The sequence below is a fragment of the Anneissia japonica genome, unplaced genomic scaffold, assembly GCF_011630105.1.
Source record: "Anneissia japonica isolate Jap-2015-1 unplaced genomic scaffold, ASM1163010v1 scaffold550_len331619_cov169, whole genome shotgun sequence".
Taxonomy (NCBI): Eukaryota; Metazoa; Echinodermata; class Crinoidea; order Comatulida; family Comatulidae; genus Anneissia; species Anneissia japonica.
The window spans coordinates 120189-147981 of NW_022731233.1; the positions used below are offsets into that span (position 1 = coordinate 120189).

At 35.3% G+C, this 27793-nt stretch overlaps 1 protein-coding gene across 1 annotated transcript; it reads right to left on the reverse strand.

Moving 5' to 3' along the window:
* Positions 1–6399: 6399 nt before the first annotated feature.
* Positions 6400–27778, reverse strand: LOC117115267 (abnormal spindle-like microcephaly-associated protein homolog). The gene is made up of 23 exons (XM_033258981.1): positions 27621–27778; positions 25597–26063; positions 24213–25416; positions 23889–24041; positions 23104–23340; positions 22082–22149; positions 21171–21312; positions 20597–20727; positions 19540–19715; positions 18983–19119; positions 18775–18860; positions 18444–18659; positions 16903–17092; positions 16614–16759; positions 16011–16139; positions 15321–15515; positions 10862–14983; positions 10408–10557; positions 9634–9825; positions 9305–9497; positions 8529–8545; positions 8279–8428; positions 6400–8034 (listed from the first exon to the last, which is right to left on the reverse strand). The coding sequence occupies exons 2-23, from the start codon at positions 26053–26055 to the stop codon at positions 7741–7743; spliced, it is 8787 nt and encodes a 2928-aa protein (XP_033114872.1). The 5' UTR covers positions 26056–26063; positions 27621–27778; the 3' UTR covers positions 6400–7740.
* Between the last annotated feature and the right edge of the window lie 15 nt (positions 27779–27793).

A 27793-nucleotide genomic window follows, 5' to 3' on the forward strand; every position in this document is an offset into this window, starting at 1 on the left:
AAAAATCTAACAGCAGCTGACAACATGTCTAAGACATTAGAAATGTAAATGCATTCTTGTTTGATTTTTTTCATTCTTATGTTCATCATCCAACAACAATGCCCATAACAAAATCGAATACAAAAAAATACTGTACATAAAACTTCACCAGTGATGTAAAAAACAAATAAAATAGCATACATTAAGGTCTGGTCATGTTTTTGACTTTGCCACATGAAAATGGAGGTTCTATACTAAGTTTTTTCTTTTGTCTTTATGTTGTACTGTAATCTCCTACATGATTGACTTGCGTTTTTGAGCTTACAGTATTGTATTGGTCGTTAAATACCAAGGGAGCTTATGTTTTGATTAAATACACTTCGTTAAGCATATTGTACTTGGTCAGGGTAATTGAAGAAGTGGGAGGAGGAGGAGGTTACTGTACTACAAATACAATAAAATCCTTACATTAAATATTAATTACATTACTGTACTTGTTAAAACCAAATTGATAAATAATGATCCACAAAAAATGATGAACCATATATATGTATATCGGATAAATTTGAAAACTATAGATACTGTAGATTAAAAGAATTCATTAGTTAAAAAGAGCTTCTTTGCTACTGTATGTGGGGAAAATGGTATTAATAATGAAAATGGTTAGGAACTTGTATAGCACATACTATACAGTATGCTCTATGACTTGGAAAGCAAAAAAAAAGGGGGGGGGAGGGGGAAAACAATGCTGCATAAGTTGTAGATTGGATAAATTATAGAATAGGTTGAGAAAATGTTCAACAATGAATAAATCTTGATGCTATTTTTTAAAGAGAAGGGTTTCATAAAGTTATAGGATACAACACTGCTTAAGGTCCCTGTAGTAATATGGTTTACAAATGTACAGAAGGGCTAGCCATTATTTAAGCTGTTTACAGTACTTTAGGTTAACTACTGTACAATTATTTTTCAAAATTTAGTTGAATATATTCACTAAAAATAATTTTAGGCATGTTTCATTCTCCAATCAACATCACCTTACGATGTTGCATAAGTCAATTAATATGGTTCTAAGAAAATAAAAGAAATTGTCATTTTAATTGTCATTGACAATATGCGCTCTTTGTCTTTGGACTAGAATCGTCATAGATGTTTAATTGTAATTGAAAATTTCAAAATTATTTCAGCATGAAAAACTTAGCGCTTTTAAAAATGAGAATTGAATTTACACACCAAATTTAAATATGCAAATATTATTATGATAATTATGCACTTTTTTGTAATGCTCAATTTTTATTGAAAGGAGAACACTGCAAGATGTAAATCGTCAGTAAGTAGATTTTAATTGTAAAATCAAAGAGATAACAATTATTCTTCTAGTATAATTTGTCAACGCCCCTTTGAATTTGACTTGGTCAAGGTTGACTTCGCAGCCTGCACATCTAGGCAGACTTAGTCCCCCCCCCCCGTAACTGTATTGAGAATGCAATTTTAATGGTCAAATCAAATTTTATCCACTGTTAATTTGGCCATGCTTCACGAAGCCAACAGAAGTGATTTTACGATGGCATAAATATCTTAAATTTTGAAGATCATATAAATTCCTGAAAATACTGTACTTAACTGAATAATACAACAATGAAATGTAAGATTTCAGTCAAATGCAATATTTCATGATTAGGCCTATAGTACTGTACAGGAAAATAAGTCTGTATTTCTGTATCTACTTTGTACTTATTTACTTTAAGTAGTTTAATTTAAGTTTAATTGTTAAGTTATTATAAGAAGGGGGCCTTCAAATTTTGTGCTTGTGCTTTTTATATTTTTTTTAAATGTAACTTCTTTCTGTAAATTTGTCGGTCTTGAACGCACCGTCAATTGACGAGTGCCACTGTAACAAAAGTGTAAGTTCAATAAATTATTATTATTATGATAAACTACAATCTTACAGTAGGACAAGGCCTAGCTGATCACGATTGCATCATGGAGATGGCAGTACCGGCCTAATCAACCACTAGCAAAGCATACAATATATGCAGACCCTACTACTACAGGTAGCTACGTAGAACAATCATAACATAGGCCTAGATAAAAACATTTTGATTAAGGCTACCTACAGCACCTGCAGTAGGTCTACCTAGCCTAGGCCTGGAACCTAGGCCCTAGACTTAATTTAAAATTGAATTTGCACATTAAATTAGGCCTATTAATTAGGCCTAGCTTACAATCTTTAATATTCAACCAAGACTATCAAGACACAAGCTAAACACACCATCACAAGCAGGATTCTTTATCTGGTCAGCCTAGGCTAAGCCTATCGCCACCGTTCGCATCATTGGTGTCCCGCAGCCCAAATGATGTACGCAACGTCAAATAAATTACAGCTCAATATAAATTATCTACATTTATAAAGCTCATGAAACAACAACAGTTGAAGGATTAGAAAAGGATCTAAATTTATTGTCTTTTACAAAAATATTGTACGTTTTATAAGCAAATATTACCAACAACGTATTAACAAAGCAAGCGTAAACTGTAAGGAAGTCCAATACAACAACAAAACGATTCGCCTAGGCTTGGATATGAAATCTTTCAGAAATCGGAGGTGGAAAGCAAAAAATAACCAATACAAACCCTTGCTCGTTCGTTCGGGCGACAACTTAAAAACCAATATAAACTTCTATAGTTCTCACAAATAACCACAATAATCCGATTTCAGTTGATATTTACTTTGAATTAGGATGATTTCAACCTAACTTAATTCGTTTGGGTCTAACTAAGATGGCGACCAATTTCGTGCAACATCCCTTAATCCCACAATGCCTTTAAACTGTAGCGGACGCTATTGTACTTGTGCTGAAACTGTTCAGTTTTATTCCAACCTCAATACACCTGTCTGCCAGAAAAAGTCGGAAAACGCCTCAAAATAATAGCTCCTTAAAAAGTTTCAAATACTTTATTAAACTCCAGCTACAACTAGATGGGAAAAATCACTGATACGTTTTTCTACAAAAATTCTTAACTTCTCCTCCCTGGCATTTTTTATCTTCTTTTATTAATAAAAATATATTGAAACCAAATGCAAAAAAAAATCAAAAAAAAAAAAAAAAAAAAAATCAGAAAACTAATGCAGGGGTTTTTTTTTAAACTGTCCGTTAATTTTCGGGATTTATAAAAGTAGGCCTCAAAGTAATTTAAATGAAATCGATTTTCATTTTTATTAGTCATAACGGACAACAGTGCAAGCCGTAACGCGACACACTCCCAACCCCCCAATCCACATACACACATTTTTGGTTATCACATAGGCCTATATTGTTTTTTTTTTTTGTTGTTTTTTTTTATTATTTATTTTTTAAGAGTAGGTTCCACATCCTTAAAATTTAAAATTGTTCTTTGTAGGATAATTACAATTTTAATTTTAAACATAATTAAATTTAAATTTTTATTTTTATGGATGGATCGATCTTTCAACTAAAGACGGAGCTTGTCTTCCTGGCCCCCTGCATTAATTTATTTTATTTTCCTGGGCCTTGTCGATCATGCAACAGTGCAGAGCGGTTATTTTTATTGCCGTTTCCTAATCTGTAATATTACGGTCTACACAATTTGAGCCATATTTAAGCCATAAACACTCTCCCCGTGTACCTACCAGGGAATTTTGTTCCGGAAGCCTGACTGACTCTGACGTAGTCGGCCCCCTCTGAGAACACCCTGTCGGACATGTCGGCCTCCTTTTGGGAAAATTGGCAACACAAAACGTTCTTATAAGGTAGGCCTATGTCACAAAATAACGTTCACACGACGTTGCAGAAACGTGTAAACGTTATATATCGGGCCTATAGTTGAAAAAATACGTTGTACGTACGTATTTATTATTGGGTTGTTGGGTTTTTTTTTTCAATGATCTACGTATTTATTGTTTTACAAAATTAATTTTTTCAACACCAACCATGTAACTTTATTATAACGTTATATTAGCTGTGGTATTATAATTTTCTACAGGTTGATATGCCATGAATTAAATTTGATCTGATCTTGTATCTTCTATCATCTCTCTCACGTACTGTTACTTAGTTACGTCACAGTATACTTTTTACCGAAAAAACTTTGTCACAATATATCACACTTGGTGGGTGGTGATTTTTGTTCCCCCACGACCCGGTACTGTAACATTGTTATTGCGAGCCTGGTCGACCGATCACAAAGAGAGCAATTATTCATTGGCGGACCTGAGTGCTGACTCCCACCCCCCTCCCCCCCTTGGAAAAAAATATGTAAAAAGGCCTATTTACTGTAATTTGGTGTTCATCGATTTATTGAAAAAAAGAATATGTATGCAGCGACTCAATTTTTGTTATGTGTTGTACATACGCACATAGTAGGGCTACTGTATTAATAAAAATTAGAAGTTTACCTGACCGTTTTCAAGCGGAGGAAAACCTTAAAGACACCACAAATGTCGGGAAAGCTCATTTCCTGCCATTGATCAAATTTTTCCCGGGGAGGGCCCCCGGACTCCCCGCCCCTTCCTCTTTGGGGTTGTCCATTTATGAAAAAAAAAAAAAGACCACGTAAGCAACTCAATTCTTTATGTACGTATACACACATAAATAGGCCTATTTACTGTAATAAGAATGAGAAATAATAGAAATAATAGAGGAGCAACATGCAATCAAATATAAAAGGTCTAAAACAAAAGACAAGTAATAAAAACAATGGAGGTAGGGCCTAATAACAATGAAATAAGCAGAAGGGTGGAACAAAACAATGAGTGAATCATTCCCTGTAGTGGGCAAGAAAGCCATAGCCTTTGTTTAAACCCAAGTTTACACAGTCAAGTTGCTTAATTATTTTCTGTTCACAAATTTCCCTATCTAGATTGCTCTTAAAATTACCCTTCTTTTTAACTACAGCAACTCTAAGATTATTGATAGTGTGACCTGTGGAAGTGATAATAATTTTCGATTTTTTATTATTATTACTGTATTATTATTATTATTATTATTACTATTTATTAGTCTTAGTAATTTAAAAAGTTATTGTTATTGGTATTTTCTCATATTATTATTATTATTATTATTGCTGTTGTCGTCACCTTTATTATCGATATTATTACCCTATAAGTAGGCCTAGTATTATAAGTATTATTATTATTATTATTATTATTATTATTATTATTACTAATTAGTATTACTATTATTATAAAAATAAACATTATCTTTAATTTTATTATTGCATTATTGCTATTATCACCTTCAATAACGTTATTATCACTAATTAGTTATTAAAATTGATACTTAAATATCGTTATTATTACCATACTAGTATTATTACTATTAGTATTGTTATAATAAATATTACTATTAATGTTGTTGTTGTTGTCACCTTTATTATCGATATTATTACCCTATAAGTAGGCCTAGTATTATAAGTATCATTATTATTATTACTAATTAGTATTACTGTTATTATAAAAATAAACATTTTTAATTTATTATTGTATTATTGCTATTATCACCTTCAATATCGTTATTATCACTAGTTAGTTATTAAAATTGATATTTAAATATCATTATTATTACCATACTAATATTATTACTATTAGTATTGTTAAAATAAATATTACTATTAATGTTGTTGTTGTTCACCTTCATTATCGTCATGACTAATTAGTATTATTAAAGTAAATATTACTAATTTATTTTCGTTATTGTTGTTTAATATTATTGTTGAAGACGAACACATTAATAAGTAACTCTCTTTAATTCATAGACAATAGCATTCAAATCTCTTTTGGTAGTGTGGGGGTCCTGTTTTACTAAAATATACTGTGTACTTTATTTCAATCATATATTGAAGAAAAAGGATGCAAAAACTGAGATTTACATTAAATAACTTGTGGCCGAGTTGGCTGTAGCCGAACTTTTTGTGGCCGAGTTGACGTGCACCCGTTTCTTAGGTACGTATAAGCCCACTTCGTTTATAAGCCCATCCATACATTACACCCAATTTTATATACAAGCCTTTCCTCAGGCAAAAGCCCAGTTTCTGATTTGAAAGAGTAGCTCAGACGACTTTTACAAATACAGTACTTTCCAGTAAAAAAAATCTCAAGATTGGATTTGAATTGGCATGCAGCGCTAAAAAATTGCCTTTTGGTTGGCCATCCCTGAAAATGATTGGACATACTGCCGCCAGTTTTTATCATCAATCATCTTCACATTATCATCAATTTTCTTGTGGGAAAAAAAGATTCCCTGAGGGTATATAAGACCCACCCCCGAAATTGGCTCAATTTTATTTTCAAAGGGGGTGGGATTATACCAGAGGAAATTTGGTAAGTGCCTCTGTACTCTGACCAAATAAACGTGTTATTGAATAGACAGGGTGAAGAATACAAACACAAGTTAAAAAAAGTATGTTATGGTGGGGTTTAACTAAACAATCATTTATTATATGCAATTCACTCAGCAAACAAATGTCAGCACATCATATGTGGCACGATCCATTTTTCTGATTATATAATCTAAAACCAATTACATTACAGTAGGTGATTTACAATCTATGCAATACCATAAATGCTTGAATAAGCGCAGCAACGCTTATACAACTTTTGGAGGCTTCAGAGCGGTGTTTATAAAATATTGGCGTGGTGCTTTTTCATACCTGTTCCCATGATACTTATCTCACATATTCTGGTAGTTCAGTAGTCATAGGTCGTACGTCATTGAAAATAAATGTTTATAAAGAAATGCTTGTGTCTTCATTGAGTTACTTATTCATTTGAACGCTGTATACATTGTATTTAAAACCCTGTTTCTCAAAGTGTTTCATTAGTGGAGTTGAATAGCTTAGTGGTTAAGATGGTTGCCTTGTATACCCAGGGTCCAGGGTTCAATTCCTGCTACAGCAGGACTTTTTCCTCACGACTAAAAACAACTCCACTCCCAAAGCCTCAAAAAGAAACTTCACTGATAAAAGACATCACACTAATTAATTTCTTTAAAGAGGGCCCCTGAATGTCAGCCGACTTTCTAGCATACGCTGGAAGGGTCATCCTCTATAAATATGGTAAAAAGAAAAAAAAAAACACATTCTTCACATATACATTATTGATTAAGCGCTGCGGTGCTTATGCGAGAGTGGCACTTGGCAAAAAAAAATCAGGTTTGGTGCGGCGCTTATTCGAGCATTTACGGTAACCAGAAATTACAAACAATAGAAATTGTGTTCTGCAATCTCTCTAAATAGTGTTAGTCTTATTCAGTGTTAGCATATTCAGTAACAATACATTGTAAAAAAAGGCAATACTATATAAACTGACAATAATAGCAATGCATTATCTTTGCATTTTCTTTAAAAATATGGTACACCAGACCTAGTTCTACTTTTCAATTATTCAATATACAACTACTGTATCTTTTTCATTAACATGGACTCAGGGACTGCTACAAAATGGTAGGTTGGCAATGTTTCACCTGTTGATTCCAAGTTTGCATGACACTAGTAATTCTTATTACTTAATGTTGCTAATTGAGGCATCCATCATCCAATGACTTAATCCTGTTTGTACAGTCTTCCTTTAATAGCAAGTCTGTAAAGTGCTGGTCATTAAATTTAATTATTGTATAACACTACGGTAAATATATTGACTAAGATGGCTACCCACACTAATCATAAAAATCATATGTACAAATATTTGTTTTATTTTATTCTCTATCCACATGAAGTCAACAATTTTGTATCTTATTGTTTCATTTATTTCGGTTTCAATTGTAAGAGTTTCATCAACAATTCGATCACTGACATTGGATCCTCCACCGATCTACCTGGTTTACCCGTCAAATCCCAATCGGGTGAGAATTGCTTTCGTTTACAAGGCGTGTTGAAAATGAAAGAAGATGCAAATGAACTATTGCTGATGGTTAGAGCAGAAGCATTCAAACTGCGGTTTTTGGCGATGTTTCGCTGCACTGCTAGTTTGTGTTTTCTACTAGTCAGTAGGTGAATGCTCTGAATCTTCTCTGCAACTCTTGGCTGACGTCGGATGTCCTGATGAAAAAAAAATAACGGTGAAATTTCAAGCTTAGCTCAAACAATGTATATAATGAAAAAAGAAAATCGAATCAGTGGTAAAGAATAGCAGCGCATACTAAGATGCGCATTGAAAACGTTCTACGAACCGAATTTGGTGTGAATCTACCTTTATTACCCTCACAAAATATGATAAAAATGTTATAAAAATAAATAATGAAACCTTTGTAGTATGAGATGGTTACTTGAATTGATTACCTACCTGAGCATACTGAGGATTGTGGCAAAACACTGCAAGTAGATTGCAAATGCTGACAAAGAGCTTGGACTTCTCACGGTACATCTGAATCAGCTCAACCAAGAAGCCAATACAATCTGGTATTTCATACACCGCTTCACAGGTCTTGTTGTACTGCAGAACAAAAAAACAAAAAAATGTAAGAGTCCTGAAATCTGAGTCAATCATTCATTTTTATTTATTGGAACAACATTTTTTAAAATATATACAGTACAAAATCTTGTTTGTAGCCTTTGACACATAATCACATCAGTTTAAAATGTCAATGAGTATTAAATGATATGACACACATTTCTTTATTGTTTTGATTATTTTGATGATTCCCTTTTATAAAATAATGAAAGAAGAGTATAGTTTGTTGTAAAATAAAATCAATAAATTCAGGCTTCAAAAACGAGCATTCTCCACAGCCCTGGCCTAAACAAACTGTGTACTTCTTTACATATAATAGCAAGTAATATGCAACACAAGAAGTTACTAATTATATCAATGTTGATTATACAGTAGGCCCTACAGTAAATCAATGTTTTCATTATAATATTATTATGATGAATTGATGTCCAGAATTGAGAAATGTAGAATGAAGACTGTCCTTCCAAGTCCTACTATTTCGGTAATCCTATCCTACACGCATTCGAATTTTGACCTACCTACCTAGCCTAACCTATGCCTCTACTATGCCTAAGTATTATTTCGGGTCTATTTAGGCTGGTGGGCTAATTCCCTAATGGCCTAAAAATCGCTACACAGGCAGCATCTCTGGGACAGTTGGGAAACGGGCGTGTCATACAGATGCGCTTCACTATTGGTCAAGCATCATGCTGTATGCCATCAATGTTATCTTCTTCTATTCTTACAAGAGCATTTGAAATTGCATGACCAACAAATTCTTAACTCTTCCTCTACACAATGGTGCTCTACAGAAAATTATTAACAATCTCCACTGTTTAACCTTTCATCAAGTTTGGAATTACTAGACAGTTTGCTTACCTAGATTTCGCAAAGCCTCAAGGATGTGCGACACTTGCTTGTACCTCATTATATAATCAAGCGCTATTTCAGTACGATTGCAAAGTTTCTTTTCCTCAGTTGCTTCCTTGTTAGCAGCTATACATCGTCCACGAATCAACTTTAGCTTCTTGCTCTTCATTTTCTTTCGGACACAATAACCACGCCATATGGTCTGTAGATATAAAAACTTATGTTACGGCATTTCCTTTTCGGTTATAAAATTACTTTCTCATGTTGAGAGGTAGTTAATTCACTAATATTATTAAAGTATCGCTACAAAATAATGACACTAATACCAGTGAATTTACCTGAATATAAAGAGCTGCCATATTTATGTTCTTGATTTGTTTTTTTAGTAGGTACATTCTTATGTAAGACTGCAAGATAATAGCAGCTTTACAACGTCTTTGCTGATGTGCACGTACTGCTTTCTGAAGGGCCACCATGCCTCTACGCAACTTCAAATAATGAATACGCTGTAATCTTGATTTCATCCACCTCTGTCAAAAAAAGAATGTGTACAATTATAAGAAAACTGATGTCAGATAGAGCAAGGCAAAGAGGTGGTAATCCAAGTACATTTAGCTACTAAGATTGTGTTTTATCTGGGAGGACTGTAATGCAACTTAATGAAACATTAAATACTCCCACGATGACCCAAGATTGTGGCATAGGGCCATGGTGAATGACGCTGTCTCAGTTGGCCTTAAGGTAACTTCTATATTCACCAAAATAATATTGTTAACATGGTATACCATCAGGATTTGATTGTGAAGAAACCTTTGTAAATACTGTATCCTCTAAACATAAGAAAATTCAGACAGCAGCATATCCAGGCACTCCATGCAGCCCACTTCAATGGCTGATACGATTCTAAGGAGAATGCAATGCAACAACACACAAGCAACAAATAATTTTTAATGACGATCCATTCAGACTACCACTGACATCAGCATACAGTGTCACATCGTCTAGTGCTTGCAGGTATCAGAGTTGGGTTCGTCGTCCGACAGTGGTACAACTGCCGTAACAACGCAGTGTGCCCAGCTTTATACAGTACAGGTACAAGAAAATGAATTTACCTGAATGGTGATTAGAGAATGCAGTCTTTGTCTGGCAAGTTTCAGAGCTCTGAAACACCTGTATCTCCTCTGTAGACGAATAGCTGCCAAGTTAATATATACAGCAGCTGCAAAACGGTGAATACATGCTTCCCTGAGTTTCTCTGCTTCCTGCAATATGAAAATTTTAACAAATATTTTTCTGAATAATAATTTTCTGAATCAACAGATAAAAAGTAAATGGAATTGAGTTTTTACCTAAAAATACCAAATCTGTAGCTTTACAACAAAACTGTGAATGATACAGTAATACTCCCAAAAAAAGTTACACTAAAGTGACAAAAATTATATTAATTAATAACTATAAAATATCAATTGATGGGTAAGCATGTAAATAGGGTAAATAATATTATTTCCGTATTACAATTTTAATTACAGTAATTCAATAATTAATCTGTAAAACATAGAGACTGACCTTGATACGCTTCAAAGCAATATAGTTCTTAAATGTTTTCTGCAAATATGATGCAGCTCTATGTTGCTTCAAGGTCATTTTGAACTGTTTCCTTGCTTGCCAACCTCTAGTAAGAGCTTGTAAGTGGATGACATTACAGCGAAATCCTAGCCAGAATTTTCTCGCAACATACATTCGGAACCATGCTTGGATGCATGTTGCAGCATGCTGACGACAGAGATCTTTACGTATTTGCCGACCACGAAATACAGCCTGAAGTTTTGTGAAACCACTTAGCATGCACTTATATCTATTATGGCATTCTCTTGATACTAGCAATGATTTGTAACGCTGTTGAATCACTTGTGCTGCAGCTTTCATCTTCAAAAAGTTTTTCCGTGTCTGCCAGCATCTGAAATATCCTTGAATTCGCATAGCTGAAGTTTGTAACTGAATAAACCTCTGTCGCTGTTTGTAGCATCTGTAAAAAGCCTGTATGGTGACTGCTGCCTTCATCCTCTTCTCCAATTTCCTGCATGCATACCGCCTGTAGGTACGTTGTATAGTTATGGCTGACAACTTTTTTAGACGATATATTCTGCGTTGCACCTTTCCTTTCCTGTAAGCCCTGAAGTATAGCTGAAGACAGGCTACAGCATTTCTCATGTCTTGATATCGTTTCTGCTGAATGTATTTTCGAGTTGCAGCCTGTAGTTTAAAAGTAGCCTTTAATATTGATTGATACTGTTTACGCACAATATAACCTCTAAAAGCTGCCTGAATAACAATTGTTGCTCCACGTTTATAATGATAGTCTATATAATCCTGACGGCATTTCACCAAAGATCTGTATTTTCCTTGAAGGTAAATGACACTCTGCTTAAGCTGAAGGAACTGCTTTCTTACTCTCTTGCACCTTATGTTAGTTTGCATTGAAACAACACAAGATTTAAGTTTTAAATAGTGTTTTCTTTCCCTGTTGCACCTAAAAAGAGCCTGCATCTTTATAGTGGCAACTCTCGTGCATTGATAATTCCTCTGTGCGGTTCTCATGACTTTCCACGACCTGTATTGAGTCTGTAGAACACTCACAGCATTCTTAACTTTTATGAAATGCTGTCTGGAACGATAACATCGGAAATATGCCTGCAAAAGAATAACAGAGCTGTGTAACTTCTGGAAACATTTTCGTTGTTTATACATCCTATAATAGGACTGGATAACTGTTGCTGACTTTTGACGCTTAGTAATCTGAGCTGCTATATATCGTCGAACCATTTTTTGAAGGTAACATGTCGCACTTTTGATATGCAGAAACATTTTACGTTGTTTTTGACCTGCTATGACAGCTCTCCAGCGTGTCTGGATCACTGCTGTCGACTTCTGTATCTCTTTGTACCTGGTAACTTGTCTATGGCATCTGTATGCAGCTTGTATACAACAAGCAGCGTAATTTAATTTTTTCATTTGTGAACGTACAAGAAAACCTCGAATTTGAGACTGAAGTACAATGCATGCTCCTCTCTTATATTGAAACACAAATCTGTCATATTCTCCCTTCACCTTAGCTCTGTAACGCCTTTGCATTGACAAAACAGCACTACGATATCTCAGGTATTTTTTGCGCTGTATAAAGCCACGTACATATGCTTGGATTCTGATCGCACTTTTCAGTTTTAGCTGATAATTTCTTGAAACGATATGCCTCCTGAAACATGCCTGAAGCTGTACAGCTGCATTCTTTTTCTTTTGGAAAGAAGCGAAACAAATGTCTCTCATCATCTTAGCCCGATAGTACACCTGTAGAGTTAATGCAGCTCGTTTCAGTTGATTGTATCTTTTTTGAGCAACCCATTTTCTCACAACAGACTGAATCAAAATGGCAGCTTTCTTTTGCTCTTTGAAAAGCATTCTGCTATGATAACCTCTGTAGAAAGACTGGATCAATATTGCAGCTTTCTTCTTCTCTTGGTACACCCTCCTGTTCTGATAACCTCTGTAGAAAGACTGGATCAAGAGGGCAGCTTTCTTCTTCTTATGAAACACCCTCCTGCTATGATTACCTCTGTAAACAGACTGGATCAATATAGCTGCTTTCTTCTTTTCTTGAAAATCTTTCCAGCTCTGATAACCTCTGTAAACAGATTGAATCATGATGGCTGCTTTTTTCTTCTCCAGAAACAACTTTTGTTTCTGATAACCTCTGAAATTAGACTGGATTAAGGTGGCTGCTTTCTTTTTCTTTAGGAACACCTTCCTGCACTGATGACTTTTATATACAGATTGGATCAAGATGGCTGCATTTTTCTTCATTTGGAACACCTTCCTATTTTGATACCCTCTGTAGACTAACTGAATTAAGATGGCTGCTTTTTTCTTTGCTTGGAAAAACTTTTGGATTTGATATCCCCGGTAAACAGATTGGATCATGGTCACTGCTTTCTTCTTCTCTAGAAACACCTTCCTGCTCTGATAGCCACGGTAAGCAGACTGAATAAAGATGGCTGCTTTTTTCTTCTCCTGAAAACTTGTCTTGTTGCGGTAGCCTCTGTATGCAGACTGAATCAAGATGGCCGCTTTTTTCTTATGCTGAAACATCTTCTTGTTCTGATAACCTCGGTATATAGATTGGATTATGATGGCTGCATTCGTCTTTGCCTGAAAGAGCTTCCTGCTCTGATAACCTCTGTAGACTGACTGAATCTTGATAGTTGCACTTATTGTTTTTTTGTATGCAATACGCTGCCTTCTACCCATAATGAATGCTCTCCATTTTCTCTGCAATGTTTTTGTTGCCATACATAACATCACATAAGAGGACCTAGCTTTATAGGTCCTGTAGCAATTTTGAATGTACACAGCAGCTCTGTTACGTTCCATCATCTGCTTTCTTAAGATATAACCCCTGAAAGTTGACTGGATAACAATGATGGCCTTCTTCTTTTGCTGATAATTTTGAAATATTTTGTACGCAAGCTGATAGCTACGCCATGCTGTTTGAATGATTACAGCTGCATTTTTCAATTTGAAGAACCGGTTCTGTTGTTGCTTACAACGAATGCAAGACTGAAGTTTTATGACAGATTCCTGGACTTTGAGGTAGTTACGTTTTACAACTAACCCTCGGTATGAAGCCTGAATCACAATAGCTGCCTGCCTTTTCTGTTGATATACAGTTCGGCAATCTTTGGCTTTTTTGTTGTTACGGAAATTTCTCTGTAGAAATAGAGTTGTTGATCTCAGATTTTGGTAAGATGTTTGATAGGAATACCTTCTAAAATAGCTTTGTATCTTTACAGCAGCTTCTTTCTGTCGAAGAAATTTATTACGAACAACAGTCATTTTGAAAAATGCCTGCAACTTGATAGCAGCTTTTAGATTATTGATTTGTCTTCTAGCCAATATTGCTCTAAAAATAGCCTGCATTTTAACTGCTGCTGACTTCAGCTTATTGTAGTCATGTCTAACGGAGCATCCCTGGGAATAAGCTCTGAATTGACACTGTATAGTGAGTGCTGCCTGTCGTCGTTCAAGAAATTCCTTTCGGATTTTCTTCATTCTAACCAATGACTGCATGCTGATTATTTTTCTTCTCAGATTTTTATAGTTTTTTCGGCAGAGGTATGATCTAAAAGCAGCTTGGATAGTTATACATGCTCCCCTGGTTATACCGTATATCATCTGCTGGATCAGCATCTTCTTATTGGCATGGTAGCGTCTTTGAACAACAAGTGCAGCTGATTTAAGTTTCCTAAAATATGTGCGTGCTCTATATCCTCTGAATAGAGCCTGGATCTTTATAGCAGCCTTTAAGATCTCTACATAACTAGATTTAGCCTTATATGCTCTCCATGCAGCTTGGATTATTCGGGCAGCTTTGACACGTTTAGTGAACTTTCGAGCTAGATTTCCTCTAATGGCAGCCTGAAGGTTAACGACTGCTGTCCTGTACAAAATATACCTCTGTCTTGTTTGCCTGGCACATTGTAATGACCTGTATCTGGTCTGCACAACCACAGCTGCTTTTCTCATACTGTTGAAGTGTTTTCTTGCCTGGTATCCTTTTACAGCTGCCTGCAGTAATACTGATGCCTGTCTTAGTTGCACAAAATGTTTCCTTGTACGGTAACATCGGAACCAGTGCTGTAGTAAAGAAAATTATATATTGATAATGGTTTTCAAGTACCATCAAGTAAAAAAAAAAATGTCAATATCTTAATGAAAATATATCATGATTTACTTTCAATTGTAAATAGCTTTAAAAAAAAATTACAAATTATAGATCTAAATTGTTTTTTCATTTTTATACTGTAGCAGATTTTCCCTTTCTGTAAAAGTTATTTTCCTTGTTGTTAATATGTATAGAAATGTTTTCCTCCTTGGGAGTCCATTTAGCCACTTTAATAGGCACATGCAAAACCAAGACCACAGATCTACTGTACCATATATCTTTGGGGGAGGCTAAATAAAATGCATTTACCTGCAGGATCTTGGCAGCCTCTTCTTTTTCTTTCATCAGTTGTGCTTGTCTTAAATTGCACAATGTTTTCTTTGCTAGAATACATCGGTACCAGGTCTGAATCTTAACTACAGCCTCAGCTGTTTTCTTGTTCTGTACATTTCTGAGGTATCTGCGTGCAGCTCTCTGTATAACCACAACTGAAGTCTCTTTTAACTATATCAAAATATAAAATTCAAGAGTATCCTGGTCATTTGGAGGGTTTTAATAATTATTGGAAAAAGTTTAGAAACTGGCTTTGGATTCCAAAAGGTCCACTGATTAATCTCAGATAAGATAGTGTCGGGATTCAATATTTCGACATTAATTATGTTATCATCAGGAATGGCTTTGGATTATTGACAACATTTTTGGGCCATCTAAACAAATTATACATGACCTCTTGACCTAAAGGACAAGTCATCATGAAATGTAAGCATTCACCTATTTCTTATGATTGGAAATATGGCATTAAGTTAAAGGTGTGCAATGTTGATTCTGTGACAATTTTTAAAATTGGGTCTTAGTTAAAAAAAACCCCACATTTAGTTAGTAATTTGCATTGTTCAGAAAGTGAAATAACAGCTAAAGCAAGTGAAGGTTCACAAGAGCTGTTATTAGCTAGTACAATATAATGTTATAATTATGCATAGAATCAAAACATGTACTAACTTTGCTAAGACGAACAGATTTTCGAATTTTGTACAATCTCCATGCAGACTGGATAACACGAGCCGAGCAAGACTCATGATGAAGATCCAGCAGACGGACACACAGGTATGTTACGTATGTGATCACAACCTGAAATCACCAAAAAACAAATGTTATTCAATTTCATATAAAAACAAGGCAAAGTGAAAACGAAGTCAATCAAAACAATTTAACATGTTTTGCTTTAGCACCCTCCACATTTTTGTTACAAATCTTTACCCATTCAAATGAGCTTGTGGTGGGACTACATCAGCAGCTTGGTGGTGAAGAAGCTCGCCCTCTAGAACCCTGTGTTTAAATTACTCAGACACCAGAGTTGTTTAGTTTCTCAAAATAAAAAAATAAAACCCACAAAAAACTACTTCTCCCTGAGCTTTGAAATGGGACTAAAAACTGCACACACTATTAAATGTTTGACTGACAAGGTGTATCTCATCAAACAAGTCAATTGTCAGCACTACATCTGTTGGAATCCTGACTGACACATTAATGTGAGTGTACACATGAAATTTAATTGCTCATTGAGAATATGTTTAGAAATATGGTTACTCTTTCTAAACTTACCTTCTCATCAGGTATTGTGTTAGTCATGTCTTTGCACTTAATCATCAATGGCACACCTCCAAGTTCCTTTACTTTATCAAAAAGCAGTTTATAGTTGGCTCTTTCATTTTCCAACAGCTTCTCAAAGTCACTATTTTGATCAGTACCTATCATGAAAAATAGGAAATGAGAAAATAGTACACAATGTACTTTTCAAAATCTTATTCAACATCAACATTAATACTTTTTTGCAATAGGTATTCAAATATCCTTTTAACAGATACAGCATACAATATAATAAAGATATTACTTGGGTTGAATGTATTTTTCCATGTACCATCAAAGCTATCATCACCATCCGACTGATGTCCAGATTGTTGCCACTGTTGTTGCGTTGTAGCTTGCTGGACTTTATCAAATGGCAGTAATGTAGGATTGTAATGGTGTACAAGGTAACATAATGCACGCCCATCAGAAAATGATACAGTGAAATTATCTATCTGTAAATTAAAAAACAAAAACAGTATAAATGGAAAGTTAAGATATTAAACAGCTACATTTACTTTCTTTTTCTTGCAAAAAATGCAAAATGTCAGCTTTAGTAAAAACATTTAAAATGGTTTTGTAGTCGAGGAAACACACACTATCTACTCACTTAAATTAAACATAACTTTAATGGAAAAGAAGGTACTAAAAACAACCATAGTAAAACAGTTTTAATTCGAGAAATTATGATGTACATTTATGATGTACTCTCACTATGAAAATAGCAAAAAAGTGTCAAAATGTTGGCGGTGCTATTGATATTTCAGACTTCCTTTTTTTTCTAGGCTGTGAGGTATGAGGGGGTGGGTCCAGATTATTTATAGGATGAATGAAGTAAGTACAAATGAAAGGTTGATTGAAATAAGTTTAAATGACTTGGGGAACATTTTTTTTGTCTTCCTCCTGATTCCTGATTTAAAAACCAACAATAATATCAGCCTAAAAATTATTCTCATGAATGACCCTCCCCTACCCCTAAAGAAGATAAAAGCTGCTGGCTATTTACACTTTTTTTTTGCCAGCTAAAAAAAGGACTCTAGAGGGGTGGACCCACAGATGTCCGAAAGGAGGAGCTCTGCTGCTCTTTTCACTGTACTGCACCAACATAATTTGAATAATGAATTCTCACATGTGTTGCTTTTGTAGTGTGACAAGTCCTCGACCAACATTTTGTGGACTTGTGTTTAATATTGTAAATTTTTTTTTTTAATGATATTTTAATAGACATAAATAAGAACTCAAAATATGCCAATAATGGTAAGACATTTAAAAGTATGATGCTACGATATATTTCTTCCAGAGCTGTGCACGTGCCCTGACAGTAAATCGGCACAAACATGTTGTCCTTACTCAAATTAGTATATGATACTACTTTTTTCAACAGTTATTATTGAATACAATGGATGTATGAACCTGTAAAGGGACTCAGTTTACAACTGAAACCTCTAACAATTTCAAACCAAAACAAAAATGCAGATGAGCAGTAAGCTTAATTTAAGCCAAACATTCAGTTACAGGATTCAACATAAAAGCTTTTGCCTGTAGCAATAGCTTGAGAAACCAATATAAGCTAAGAATACAATGTTCTGTAAACGAAGATGAGATAACTAGATATTCCCCTAAAACTGTTTCTATACTTTCAGAAAATGATAATGCATCAAAAGTAGGCTATATATGTTATGATTTGTGCTAGAGAGAATTAGCAAGTTCATCTATTTGTTTGTTAGCTATTAATATATGCTCAATTAGAGAATATAAACATAAACAAATGCAACAAAGAGAACATGTAAGTTTTTTACAATGTACCTGTAGGTTGTATATTGAACACACAGCTTTACACCACTGAAACAATAAGCTCAGTTCCTCATTTTTGAAATTCACATCAGATTCATTCAGATTGGTGACAGGTCTATCAGAACCTCCATGTGACTGTATTGATGCAAGACTGACATGCACAAGCTTGTTCCTCTTGAGAAAAGATATCTCATTTTTCAGTTGTTCTTTGTTGAGAAGTGATCCCACCTGAAAAAAAAACAAAAAACACATGTATACATTAAATATATTAATGCTAGAAAAGAACAAGGGAATTAGTGGTTACTTGCATTTGGACGAAGAACTGTTTGAGTGGAGCACCAACCTGAAGGTGAAAGATGATTGTCCACAGTAACTTCAGAGTTTTTTCTCGATGACCATCAACGATGGCTTTTGGATCCACAGCAGACCCTGCAAGCAACAACAACAAATAAAACCCTTGAAATAGAATGTTATATAGCACAATGAAATAACTAAAAATCATTAATTTTAAATTGGCCTTTTATTTCCAGTTTAAGATGTTTTATAAAAACCTTCAATTGTTGGAAAGTTCTTCTTGATGGCTTTGAAGGCTACTTCCATGTTATGAATCTTCTGTAAACGGCTGATTGCAGGTACGCGAAGTTCATGCAACAACTTCCAATCTCTCAATAAAAGCTCAACAATTCGACTGAAAGATAAAATTACAGTACATTAAATTACATCAGATATTAACATATTTATATATTAAATTTTCAAGAACAGTACACAATAACACACTATAAATATTTCCTAAATCTTGATATAGCTAATATCTGCACAGGAACAGTGGGACTTTAAACCACTCATTTTATAATGACACTAAGCAGAAGCCCACTGGTTTTTGTATAAAGCAATTTATTATGTAACTTGTGTAGAGTTTTTCCAAAGTGGTGAAATAGAAAAGTCTGAATTGGGGTTGCAAGGTTTTGAATTGACACTTTCGTGGAGTGTATCAACCTAATTTTCATAGAATGTATAGGAGTAAGGTTTTTATTGTACTGTATGTAAAGATAGCATTAAATAACTTTTTTAAGTTGAATTAATATAAATGTACTTATAGCATACTTACGCAAGCCTGACACCACATCTTAAGTCTGTTGCAATGTTTGTCACTGCAAAGTCAAACTCATCCAAAGGTGTTTGTTTATGAGTGACACAGTAGCCAAGGAAACTCAGATGTCGGGTCACATCACCTTCACCTTTTAGATATTCCCGGGAAAATGACAAAAGAAGCATACGGCTTGACTGGAAGAAATTGATGGAAAATACCAGTTGTTAGATCCATGAAATGTTCTACAATGCACTCTGACAAAACTAAGAGTACTGTACATATTTTGGAAGAGGGTACACTTTGGAAAGGGAGAGGCACATATTTTAGAAAGGGAAAGGCGTAACCTATGGAAATGGAAGATGTACTTAATCTGAAGAGGGATATTGTACTTTTAAAAGGGAAGGAGTACATATACTGGAAAGGGGAAGGATACACTCTAAATAGAGAGGGGTACACACATTGGAAAGGAGTGGGATACATTATGAAAGGGGTGGATACACTTTGGAAAGGGAATGGTAGACACAGTTACATGTGGAATGGTACACTCTGAAAATAGGGAGTTTTAGTTTTGTACGACGATTCGACACTAGAACGGAATCACTCATGCGTGGCCGTCCTACCTGGCGTCCTACGTTCTCTGCATATGTAGATTTAGCCAAATTACGTTCCAGAATCTACTCGACGAGGTGACCTTAACGTTCTCGCATGCGCAGATGACTTTTAGTGACGTCATCACGTTCTACGTCCTACCGTTGTCGTGCAATCGAAAGCTTCCCATTGAAATGGCATACACTAGAAAGGTGAGGGTTACATTGCAGAGAGTGGCAAACACAAAAGGAACGGGAGGGATACAAACATACTAGAAAGAGAAGAGATAACTTCTAAAAGTGCTCACACAGTAGGAAGAGGAGAAAGGGCAAGTACTAATAATTGTAATTTGCAACAGGTGAAAAAAAAGAATATACATGTACATTACAGTAGCAATCTATCTTGCAGTAGAAACTTTATGTGAAGCTAAAGAAAATGTACAAAAGAAAAAAAAAGTCAATAACATTAGAAGGAAACTAAACTGTACCTTGAACTCTGCATCCTTGCAAAATAGACAAGGATTGTGGTCAATGAGACGGGTTAGCTTGGCACGGTCCAAGAAAAACACCAGCATTAGAAACTTCTTCAAAATAAACTTGTTCAGGCAATCCTCATACCCTATTTTGTAAAGAATAGAAATAAAAAATGCAAGGATATACATCAGCTATCTGCTCAGTATGTGCAGATAAAAAATTTAATTGTTAATGCTATACACCAATGAACAATTTTAATGGACAAAATATAATACAATATTTATATTAAACTAAGTCAAATAAAAACATTCATTCAATATTGATTTGTTTACACCGATTTAATCTGGCCAAGTGTGCTAGCCTCATTCATGGGAGACATCTACACATGAAGTAAGCTAGTGTCGATAAAAATAATATGTACGTTGTTATATAGCGCTTTACACAACTCAAGTCTCAGACACATTTCCACATTGATTAGTTTACCATAGAGAACGCAACATGATGAAGTGCACACAACACATAGTTTTTAATCCACTCACACTGCCACCAGCTTGAAATTTCCTTTGAAAAATTATCAACATGTATTACCTTGCTTAAACAGGGCTGGCACTGTAGGATGGGCATATTGGGCAGCGATATCAGGATTACTCAGCATTCTAGTGACGATGAACCGCGACAAACCAACCATGTCAGCATTGTTCTCAATTGGTAACATTTCTCCATAGATTGTCTGTAATTTAAAGCATCAAAATAATGTGCCAACAAAATTACACAATTTGTTTTAATATTTTTATGCACATCCTCTGGTGCATTTAAATGTCCAGGCTGCAATAGTGATTATATTGGTAAGACAGATAGGTGCTTAATAACCAGACTTAAAGAACATTCTTCACGATCTGATAGTGTTATATTTGATCATGTTAAAAACTGTGAGGCATTCCAATATGTTTTAGGATTACAGGGTATACTTGAAAATGATAATGTCGTCTGTAATGTAAGTAATAAATTAAGTTTAATATTTTCTAGTACTAACATTATTGACAGCTCCCGAAACTGGTCAATCCTATTGTTTAAAGAAGCATTCGCTATGCGTAGATTACACCCTTTATTTAACAATGGGCTCAGAGCTTCAAAAGAGCTTTCTTTGTTTTTGTAAGTATCTTTGATCATTAGAGTAAGAATACTTTGATCTTTTGTTTAAATCACTGCTATGTCACCTACTAGAGGTAATGTTTTGATTGGTTAAACACTTTTGGTACTAGTGCATATAAGCTTGCTAATATGGATAATTTTTTCATTCCTGATGATGACATAATTAATGTAGAAATATTGAATCCCAACACGATGGCGTGTATTTCAATACTTGGAGTATGTATTATACTTATCTGAGATTAATCAGTGGACTTTTCGGTCTCTGGTGATATTTCATTGTAATTTTACCAAATTCAGTTTCCCACAAAAAAAAAAAAAAATGTTTACCAAATTTGTATTAAACGTACCTCAAGGCCAATTCGCAACCACAACGGATTGTAAGATAGCATCATGTTCAGAAAGTTCTGTTTGATACCTTAAAAAAAAAAAAAACGCAAAAGGTCAACAAATAATGTATGTGAGACCAGGGGCGGATTGCTATAAGCGGTCTTTAGACGGTCTTAATGGTTAGCCGGCTATAATCGAGACGTCACTACTGGTCTATGATTATAGACCATTGCTATACCGCGGTCTAACCAGTTAGCCATCTTAAATTTTAAAGCCTACTCGGAGGAGGCTTAAAACGGTCTTAAATCATTTTCATCATGGCATTCTGTTGATTAATTCAACAGTGCAATGGCAAGACCTTGGCCTAGATCGTCAAAGTCGGAGAATCGAATGACGAATATTCCGCATGCTTCTTAGCATCTGTAAAGATAGGTCTATGTTTATTTACGTTCATTTCAATAAATTTGCGTGCATTGAGCACGCATGATGGTGCCCCCAATCTTACGTTACCAGAGAGTGCTTGTTTGCATTTCAATACTCAAAGCGGTCTTAGAGAAGACCGTTTTATAGCAATGGTCTTAGAGGAATGACTTTAGTAAGACCGTCTAAGCGATAAAGTCGGCTTTATTCGAGAAGTTAAGACTACCAGTTAAGACCGTTTTATAGCAATCTGCCCCAGGACTGAAATGGTTACTTGAAAATGAAAATGTTATTACCATATGAATATTGTAGAAATTGAAGTGCACATTTGCCAAAACAGATAAAATTACAATGGTTAAGTTAATTTTTAGTCAGAAAGATAAAAAAATAAGTAACTGGGTCTGGGTTTCTAATCAGACTAAAGTCAGAAGCTGGTGTCACTTGGAGTAATGTGAATTGAACACCAACATTTAATATTACTGTACTGTATTTGGCAAAAAGGGTATGGAGGCAATGTGCAAAATACACTATACTATTACCAAATTACTTTTAACAATAAAAAAATCACTGGAAAAACCAAGAATTTTAATATCAATAAATTATTTATTAATTAATTATTTACCATAATCGGCATGCACATGTTTATCTTTTCGAATTTCCAAACCGCCTCTTTCAACCTCTGACTCAATCTTCTGGATGACCCTTATGACCGGTTCACTCTGGAACAATGAACAAGCTCCACGACGTAGGCTGGACATGCGACGTTTTGCCGAGTACGCTCTTAAAGACAAGACTTCCTTACTTGGTGCACCTGCATTGCAGGTATTACTTGCAGACATGAAAAGCTTGGCAGCATCAACTAGAATAAATTAAGTGGAGAAACTACGATTACAATTCAGTTGCTCTACTGAGCTATGAGGATGAGATTGTATATATTGCACTTTCTGAATAGGACACATTTTCATGTCTGGTCTTCAAATCCTGATTTTTCTCAAAAATGCTTAAAAAAATTTCTTGAAAATACCATCTAACAAGATGGAATAAACAATTGCGTGCCCTATAAACTAAAGCCGACCAACCACTGTGCATGGCGGTAGTCGGCCGAAGCAGTTCCATGGAGAATGCAACGCCACAGCGCGCACGTGCAATGGACCCTTTGTAAGGATCCTTTCAGACTGCTACTGACCATTAGCAGACAGTTGTCGGATCTAAAGCTCACATGGAACAGAGTTAAATTCGTCAGCAAATGGTCATATGACCTTCAAGCGAAGCAGTGAGTGGCTGGCTTACGTCTCAATATGATGTTTAAGGAGATCTAACGGCTTAAATTAAAGTAAGAAAACTACCATGATATACTGTACCTCCTAGGAAATACAACTTAGCAAACAATACCAGTTTTTACTCTACCTTTGGTAGACTTGCACTTGGGATCTGAAGAATAGTCATCTGGAGTCAATATATAGTTCAACCATTTGACAAAACCACATTCTTGTTTCTCAATCCAACGCTCATCATAGAACATATTCTTTGCAGCAAATGGCATTGGATGGCGTGGGATAGCTGAAATATAAAGTTTGATATCAAATGCTAAGCACAAAAACCATTCAAATTTTGAACCAAGTCTAAATTCTAAATGTGCATGCTGTTTCCATTACTTTCAGAAATGCCTGTGAAGCTAATGAATTTAAGTTCATAAAAAAATAAATGAACTAAATAATAAATCTACTATACCTGTTGCCTTGCCCTTGCTCAGCTTTAGATGGGACATTGCGACTCCCTTCATTGCTGTCTTCACTTTATACGACTTTTTATCAGATTTTTTGGGCTTTAATGCTATCTTTTGCCGTGGGATAGACACTTCAGACTTTTTCACTCTCTTTTTACTTTCTGTACTTTCATCCCGTGTCCGCTTGCTCGTTACTTTTGGAGCTATGCTACGTCTCTGCAAAGGAATTACGTTTGATGTATGTGGTGTCTTTGTCGAACTTTTCTTCTTTGAATCTACTTTCATGGAACTGTCTTTTTTGTTGTTTAATGCAATCCATTCCAAAGAACAATGACTTGTTTTTTCATCATCTTGCATTGAGCTAAAGGGTAGCATCCTTGCACTGTTAACACATGATTCAGTTTTACTGCCCACCTGTTTACTTTTAGTAACTGTAGATGATGTAAATCTCAAATCATTATCTTTTACCTGCTCCTCTTGGCAGTCAATTTGTGTAGGGGTTGGTGACCTTTCACACTGAATAGATTCATTAACTCGCATCTCTGAGACCACATAAGTTGTATCTGAATCTGAGACATCGGGTAGGTTAAGTGCAACCGCTGGGGAGCACGGTAGGTCACTCAGGACAACGGTTTCTCTTTTAATGTTGGTCGGAATTGTCAACATTTCAGTTGGTAAGGTGCTGCCATGCTCAAACTCATCATAAAGTGGTGAAATTTCAGCAGATACATCTGCCACAGCAACATGAACTGGTGAGCTTCCAACAGATACATCTGTCACACCAGCATGAATTGGTGAACTTTCAGCAGATACAACTGCCACACCAGCATGAACTGATGAGCTTGCAACACATACATCTGTCACACCAGTATGAACTGATGAACTTTTAGCAGATACACCTACCACACCAGCATGAACTGGTGACCTTCCAACAGGTACCTCTGTCACACCATTAGCTTTCAAGCCTTCATCTTTTTGAAAATTTGCATGAAATTCTGCCTTTATATCAAGATCCAGAGAATTCCTTGTAGAATTTTTGTTTTTTTTACAATCACTTTTCCTCTTCACATAATTGGTTTTGCAGGCAGGGTCAACATTTTCAACCCCAACTTCTTGCCACGGTGGTTTTGATGGCCGAAGTTTTGTTTCATGAACCTTTTTTAATGTTGATCTTTTAGACGGCTGGATTGATCCCAGTGTTCGTCGCTGCTATAAAAAAAAAACAAACAAACAAATTAATTAAAATTGCAACCTTGTATCATTAATCTGATCATTTCTTTTATTGATTGTTTTATGAATATATTGACTCTTTTTGTTGAGCCATTTTTATTTAACTTTACAATTACTGTACATTTAAAAGGTAAAAATAAATAAATTCTAAAAAGATACCTTCTTCAATTTTGCAGGCTTAGCTGTTCCAAGCAATATTATTTGCAGCCGGTGCATTCCTTCAAACTTAAATGTTACAAGTTCTCTAACATTACCATCTTTAATAGGACACCATGTAATTGGCAGGAGCAGATGTCCTTCACCTTGCAATGTCCATTCTCTTTCAGTCACATTAAATCCTTTGTCAAATGGAAACTTCTCAAGGTAGACAGTCTGAATGAAGTCGCATGGATTCTCAATACGAAGATAACGTGTCTTCACCTTCCCAATTAGAACATCATCAAAGCAAAGCATCACCTTTTTAGTGAAGTAAGTCAGTTTCAGAATAGGAACATCTTCTTGTCTCTCTTCCTCCTTGTGGGGTGTTCCGTAAAACCATGACCGACGTGTTCTTCCATTCGGTGTCCCTTGGGTTCCAGGAACAAGGCTACCTAGAGGTGATCTGTACATGGTAGCCATTTTTCAAACTAAAATTTAAAGAACAACATTTGTTAAAACATAAAATACTGCCGAAAATAATTAATTTGAATCATAATAATTGGGCCTAACCTAGCATTTAGTCTTGAACACTATTCTACACAATACAATAGGCCCTAGGCCTACTGTACAAGGCACATTGAGATCTATACCCTATATCAATCCAGCGCTAATACGGTTTCGCATCCAGCCCTGAAAATGGTTACCAAATTATTTACAATTTTTCAACACTATCATGTTCTTTGATGACTGACTTTCATATTAAAGCCACTTATTATTCCACAATTATGGTTTCTAATTAAGTTAATTAACCAATAATTAGGATGGTACTGTATATTGATAGTAACACCCGATCTCTCAACACAATCAACTCTCCTCCGCCGCACCATGGTCGACGACTGCCAAGGTTTCCAGCGTCTGCCATATAATTTGTACCCAATTGTAATTTTTGTGATCAATAATTGCGGAAACGTGTATTGTTTTTTAGTTCGTCTCTTTGTAGTATGTATCTTTCGTAACTTGTATTTTTGTTTTGTATTAACTATTTTGTCTCTTTGTAATATGTATTATTCTTGATGAAGATAAAATAAAAAAGCGAAAAGTAGATTAACATTTTGAGTGACATTCATACTATTTCCACTAGGCACGCTTAACTCAGCGCACACCTATCTGGCAACCACCATATAATTTTGCCCCGATTCTGGCAACACCGCAAAAGTGTTGACGTGTACTACAAAGCCGGGTATGAAAATGGTGCACCGCGAATATGTTAACCGTCTTAATTAACTTAATTAGAAAACCATAATTATTGGATAAAGTGGATTATTGGAAAGTCAAATCATCAAGGAATGTATTAGTATTGAATAATTGTAAGTGTTAAATAATTAGTAATTAATTTTACATTTGGATGCGAAACCGTATTAGCGCTATAAATCACTAGGCCTACATACATAAAAATATACCGTGTATCCAGGGAGTTTTTAACAACTCCCTGGTGTATCCTAGGCCGGCTAGGCTATAAAATCCTGACCTTTTCCAATATTTTGTTTTCTTATCATAAATTTCTTATCTTCATTCAGCTCATTTGATTTTCAAATGAAAATTACCTGCTTCCTCATTTCATGGCTAGGCCTAGCTAGTTCTAATCTAGCCTAGGCCTAGCTAGAAGCCTAGTAGGCTAGGACTAGGCCTATATTATACCTACTGCAATCACTCTTTTCCTAGGCCTAGCCTAGGTTTAGGCTATATATACAGTATATATATATATAGAGTCCTAGATTAGCTGTAGCTTAGCCAGTAGCCTAGATACTGTAGGCTTCGTGGAAGCACTCGCAGAACTCGAGAAAAAAAAGGCAAGACTAGGCCTAGCCTCTGGCCCTACCCTGGCTAGCCTATCCTACCCTAATCAAACCCTGCCACTATAAATGCGTCAAGGCCTAGGCCTACTACTAGGCTAGTATAGTTAACTAGCCTAGGCCAAGATTAGCTAGCGACAATCAAAGGTTTGCTACTATTCCCTAGGCCTAGCCTAGGCCTATATAACTTACGTTCAAAGGTAGGCCTGTATGTATTTAGCCTGCCAAACACAGACTAGGCCTAATAATTTATGGGCCAAAAGCACAAAAAACTTGAATTATAAAGCAACTTTCTGCATCGCATCGGGTAATCTCATGTGTTCGGCGACTGTTTTTGTTAGCCCTCAGAGTTGATTTTTTGAATG

Coding starts and splice junctions, on each gene's coding strand:
- LOC117115267 (XM_033258981.1), bottom strand. CDS start 26,055: ATGGCTACCATGTACAGATCACCTCTAGGTAGCCTTGTTCCTGGAACC. Junction 25,417..25,596: donor AGCCTGCAAAATTGAAGAAG/GTATCTTTTTAG, acceptor TTTTTTTTATAG/CAGCGACGAACACTGGGATC. Junction 16,760..16,902: donor GAAAAATACATTCAACCCAA/GTAATATCTTTA, acceptor TTTTCATGATAG/GTACTGATCAAAATAGTGAC.